Genomic DNA, 6,038 nt, shown 5'->3' on the forward strand with positions numbered 1-6,038 from the left:
AGATGTGGAAACTGAGCGCCAGAGCGCCAAGCCCAGGGCCAGAGCTGGGCCCAGAACCCGGGCGTGCCAGCCGCCCGCCGCTCGCTCGGAAAGGCCCAGCGCCCGAGAGACGGCACGCGGGAGGCGCTGGGGCTGGGCAGGGCGGAGGGCGCGGAGGGAGAGTGACAGGCGAGTGACTCACCGGGTGGCTCTGCTCCCGTCAGCCCTTAGTTCCCGACCTTCCCGGGCGGGCCTTAAAGGGCCAGCTCCTCCGTGGCGCAGGCACGGAGACCCTGCGATGTCATTCTGGCCCCTGGGTTGCTGCTCCCAGTCTACGGGTGTGGCAGAAAAGGATGGCATCCTGCGGGATTTGGGGGCTTACCCAACCCAACCCTAAAACTATAAGGGAGGGCCCCTCAGGTCATTTCACCTATCCCTCTGCCTCTGAGCAGGGCTGCCCATAGCTGGCCCAGAGGGTGCAGGAAACCTTTCCTGGGCTTCAGAGACGCTACTGGAGGGAGCCCCTCGCACGCCCCGAGCCCCTGTTGTCCCGCCACGCTTGACACCGTGGTTGGTGGTCTGGCTCGGCCTGTGCAGGCTCCTGTCCCGAGCCCGCGGAGGCCAGGTCTCACGCTAGCCCCGGCCGGTGTGTGCGCTTCGGGCAGAAGCCACCCCGCAGCCTCGGAGCCTCGGAGCCCGGGAGAAGCCTCGCGCCGCGCTGCCTGGGCGCGCCGAGTGGACGCCCTGGAGAACGCGCGCCCGCGGGACTGGCGCCCGGTGGCCCCAGAGGGCACCCGCCGCTCAAAGCAGTCACGACTCAAAAGGGGAAGGCGAGCCCTGCGTCCGAAAGGAAAAGATGAGGCCTGCGAACCCCGCATCCTCTCAAGCAATGACCCTTAGACCCACTGAACAACAAAAGCCACCAGCTTTGTTAAAACCTACAGATATGCTTTCCCTAGAGGCTTGGGAAGGTCTCTGTGTTGTCCCAGTACCATACTCACCCCTTCTGTACAACCCTACGCCAGCCCCACGATTTGGTTAATGTTCAGAACTCACCCTGAGTGGTTTGAGTTTAAGGTTTTGTACACTATTTATATGCAAATTTCCAGAGAAGGAGTCCACTGGAAGCTGGAGCTGTTTATCAGACATTGAGCTGAAAGATAGGTTTGGAAGGAGGAGATTGTGCAAAGATTGTAGCTACTGGACAGGCTGGAGGATGAGAAGGGGACAGGAGGAGTGGGCACAGCCTAAGGAATGCTCCTCGTGGCCTAGCACAAATCGCCCCCAAATGGGCTAGGGACACAGGCTGTGGCTGCTGTGCAGTGCTGGCCCTGGGAGCCCCAACCCGCCTGACTGCCGGACCCAGACGAGCCTGCCTCGCTTCGGCCACATTTCCAGCAGCTAAACGCTGTGTGTGGCCTTCGAGTCTGCACAGGTCCTCACCAGACTCCTGCCCCGACTTCTCCAGCCTCACTGGCCTCCTCAGCACAGGCTGGAATCCAGTCCTGGGAGATGGAACATGAAGGGCCACACGGAGAGATGGAGCATTCCGTTCCTTCGATGCCTCCAGACCAGTTTCCTTCTTCTCTAGGCTCTGGGCCCCAGTCTGATTTTGGTGGCTGTGAAAAATAACTTGTGGCCAGGGCCTGACTCGAGTGGCCAGCAGCCCAGGGAACAGCTTTCACTGGGGACCTGCGGGAGGGGCAGCAATGTGCCTCACTCAGCCTTGGGGCCGGGCACCATGTGGCGTGTGCCCAGTCTGTGCTGTACGACTGGCACCCTCTGGTCTCCATTCTCACCTCCCAGGGGAAAGTGTATGAGCTGCTCCGCTGGCCAAAGTGCACACTCCTTAACTGCCCTCTGTGAGTCCCACCTGCCAAAGATGCACGCCCATGAAATTTGGATAATGAGCAACCCAGGTACAGGGAAACGCCCTGTGTAGAAAGCTGATAGCCTGGAGGCAAGTGTGTCTGAGTGTGAAAGAGCCACTTCTTTGTGCTTGGAGTCTCCAGTAATGACCCACAGAGACGCAGGGCCCAAGGGACGCACACTGCCAGGCCTGGCTCTGTCTTTCAGGGCCGGCGCTCTTTGGTAGCACGCAAGACCCAGTGCCTGCCTCCTGTAGATGCATGTGTGTGTCCGCCCGGCAAAGGGAGCAAGGGGCCAGGAGTGCGGAGTGCAGGTGACAAGAGGAGGGTGGAGACTTTGGGCTGAGCTTGGAGGGCAAATGTTAGAGAAGGCCTGCGGGGTGGAGGCCAGTTCTATTGGCCTAGGTAAGGTTTGGTCCAGTCTGCAGCCAGGCATGTGGGTTAGACTTTGAGTCTCCAAATAAGGGTGCTCTAGACCATTTTGGGGGGATATAAGAAAATTATAATAAACCTGTATTTATATTCATGTTTAGGTAATCCTTTCACATTTTTTTACTTTTGATGTGTTATAATATATATACATATTAGTCCAACAAAATATGTATATAATTTATAATGGAAGAGTGTACATATATTAGGGATGCATGGTCAAAACAGGTTTTATTGTTGTTTTTATTTTTATTTTTTTGTTTGAGACAGAGTCTCACTCTGTCATCCCTGATAGTATGCAGTGGCATCATCATAACTCACCGCAACCTCACACTCCTGGGCTCAAGCGATCCTCCTGCTTCAGCCTCCTGAGTAGCTGGGACTACAGGCACCAGCTGTACACCACCAATGCCTGGCTAATTTTTCTATTTTTAGTAGAGATGGGGTCTTGATCTTGCTCAGGCTGGTCTCAAACTCCTGACCTTAAGTGATCCTCCTGCCTCAGCCTCTCAGAGTGCTAGGATTACAGATGTAAGCCACTATACTCAACCAAAAACAGTTTTTAATATTGGGATGACATTATCAAGAGTTTGGAAACCACTGCTTTTCAGGACATACTAAGGGCACTTGGAATCCACAGGTTCTGATCAGATAGACTTCTCTCCCCTCCCAACAGGCCTCTGTACTTGAGGTACAGAGAAGTAAAGTGCTCACACTGAGTACAAGGAATCTTTCAGACCTGCCCCATCCATCTACCCACTGCCCCATCCATCCACCCATCCACCCGCCTATCCATCCATCCATTCATCTACCCATGCACCCATTTATCCATCTATCATCCATCCATCCATCCACCCATCCATCCATCCATCAATCCACCCATCTACCCATCCATCTATGCATCCACCCACCCATTCACCCACCTCTCCATCCATCCATCCATCCACCCACCTCTCCATCCATCCATCACCTAACCACCCATCCACCCACCAACCCACCCATCCACCCACCCACACACTCACCTATCCATCCACCAATCCATCCAGCCAGCCACCAATCCATCCATCTATCCTTCCATCCACCTATCCACCCATCCACCCACCTCTCCATCCATCGATCCATCCACCTATCCACCCATCCACCCACCTCTCCATCCATCCATCCATCACCTATCCACCCATCCACCCACGCACACACCCACCTATCCATCTACCAATCCATCCATCCAGCCACCAATCCATCCATCTATCCTTCCATCTGTCTGTCTCCTGTTGTGCAGATCTGCTGGGCCGGCTTCCCCACCTCCAGTAGGTAGCATCTTTCAGAGTCCCCCCTTCCTTTCCTTTCTCACTACCACTCCACTTCAGTTCCCTGTCACCCTAACCCTAAATCAAGACCATAACTTTTAAGTGAATCTCCCTGCTTCTGGTGCCACCTGGCCCAGACAATTCCAAGCACTGCTGCTAAATTTACCTCCCAAGTGCTCTTGAGCGACAGCAGATTGCCTGAAGCACCCAGTTTGAATTTCTTGGCCCAACCCAGAGGCCTATACCATATGCCCTGTATTGCCATTCCATCTTTTGGAGTTAGTGGCTTCTCGAGAATAGGAGCTTTATTTTATACCCCAAAATCAAATGTAAATTATACTTCAATAAATCGTAGCCAAAAAATAATTAAAACAATTACATTGAGGGCATTTAACTAGTATGCATCACTGTGTGTATACACGCATGCACACGTGCATGCGTAGACACATGTATGCGGACAGCTGTGTCTGGCGGCGCATGTGCCTGAGCAGGGCTGTGCACCCTGCCGTGGGCGCGTCGCTCCGAAAGAAGAGATGTCTTTCGCTACTTCGCCCAAGCCCTAAACCTCCTTCTGTTGTCTTCTTGGGTGCTTTCCTCTCAGAGGAAAAGAAATCCCGGAACTAAGGCCTGTCCCAGGTAAAACAGTGACTAAAGGAGAACCTCCCTTCCTTCCTCGGCGGACGTGCGAAGGAGCGAGGGAGGGCCTCCGTGAAACATCAGTTCCAGTGCACGTCACTGCAGAGCGCAAAGGCCCTTACTGCTTTTCCAGGCAAGCCCTTTACTTTTTCAAGCCACGCAATGAGAAGGGCATCATTTGTCCTTGGCTTCCCACCTGGTTTGGGAAGAGTTTTAAAACCTCTCTCCTCCCTCCCATTTCTCCACTGCTTCCTTTCCGGAGCCTCCCAGGCCAGCCTGTGCTTTCTCCCATACAGCCCGGGAACACCAGCCCCAGGGGGAGCCAGCCCATCAACCAGAACGGTTACGCCACCAAGAAGAGTGTGGCTGAGAGCATGCTGGATGTGGCTCTCTTCACGTCCGGTGCCGCGAGGCTGAAAGCGTGCTGGAGCAGGGGCCGTCCTCTCGCTGCCACGCCACCCTCGTCACCCTCATCAGTATCTCTCTGCTCTTGCAGGTGGTCGTCGGCATCCTCCTGGTGGTCATCCGTGAGGAGCTTGGCCCACAGACAGGCTTTGTGCCTGGGCAAAGCCCTGAGTGCACGGGCCACTCCCTGTCGCCGTCAGCCCTCTGCTCCCACAAAGGCCCCGACAGTGAGGGCAGGCACCCATCCTGCCTTCCTGAGCCCCACAGCACCGCTTCATGACTGTCCCCACTAACTCATGGCAGAGTCCCTTACAGCCTTTCCCGGGAGCACTCATCCGCACTCTTGTTAGGCCCAGTCTGACCGCCCCAACCCCCACTGGACAAAGCACCCTGTGGGTGCCCCACCAACTGGCCAGTGGGGGCAGAGGCATTGCAGCCCAGTGACGACCCCTCCCTTGACTCTTGCTGTGTGGGTCATTGAAGGGCCAGATTACCTGCAAACTCTGGTGGGTGTCGTGAGGGGAGCCCCAGGCGGTGGCCCCACCCTGACTCTCCTCCCACGCCCCCTTGCCCACAGTGTGGCTGAACCTGAATAAAGTAGAAAGGCAGTGGCGGCTGGACCAGCCCAACAGCGCTGCCACCACCTTGGTCTTCCTCACGGTGGGCATCAGTGTTTCCATTATAGCCTTCGGGGCACATAAGGCAGGGTTCCTGGCTGCCAGGGCCTCAAGGAATCTGCTCTGAAACCAGCCTGGGACCTGCGCTATTCGGATCACGGTCCACGGTCCACTGGCATCTGCAGAACCACCTGGGCGCCTGTGAGGCACGGAATCCCCGGCTCCACTGCAGACCTGCTGTGCCGCAGGTGCACTACGCCACCAGGAGAGTCATGTGCACGCTGCAGGCCGGGGCACCAGTGCGGCCGCCCTCCTCACTGCCTCTTCTCTGCTTCCCCTGCAGGTGCTGAAACTGCTTCTGTGGCCTTTTTCTCTGATCTGCCAGGCTCGTGGGCACCGTCCACAGTCCAAGAGCTCCTAAGAGGGCAACATAGATGTCCTTGCACCCTAGCCACAGCCCCTGAATTGAGATGAATTCCATCTTGGTCTGGAGTCCTGAGCTACAACTGACCTTTCCTCCCTGGTAGCATCTCCTGAACCTAAGACGTGTCTGCCTAAGGCCCAGTCTGCCCAGCTTAAGGACTCTGGTTCTGACTGCACTCACTCCTGCCCTCTGCTCCAAGCCTTCGTTTTCCCTCCCTATATAATGGGCTGACTTCTGTCTATAAAGGTTTCTGCAACTCCACTCTGAGTCAATCATTTTGTCTTTAGTCCTGAAGGTGCAAATATCTAAGCTGGTCCCTGGATGCCCTTCCCATCTGTGTCCTGCAGAAGGCTGCAAGGAGCAAACCCCAGGC

General features: G+C 55.8%; 1 protein-coding gene across 1 annotated transcript; it reads left to right on the forward strand.

Annotated features, from left to right (window-relative positions):
* The first annotated feature begins 4,515 nt into the window (after window positions 1-4,515).
* Window positions 4,516-5,368, forward strand: NINJ2 (ninjurin 2). The gene is given in 3 exon segments (XM_012748367.3): window positions 4,516-4,636; window positions 4,639-4,746; window positions 5,202-5,368. Coding segments are annotated over 3 exon segments (318 nt in total). The 5' UTR covers window positions 4,516-4,593.
* Window positions 5,369-6,038: the final 670 nt, after the last annotated feature.

Source organism: Microcebus murinus, chromosome 10 (assembly GCF_040939455.1).
Source record: "Microcebus murinus isolate Inina chromosome 10, M.murinus_Inina_mat1.0, whole genome shotgun sequence".
In the NCBI taxonomy this organism is placed as follows: domain Eukaryota; kingdom Metazoa; phylum Chordata; class Mammalia; order Primates; family Cheirogaleidae; genus Microcebus; species Microcebus murinus.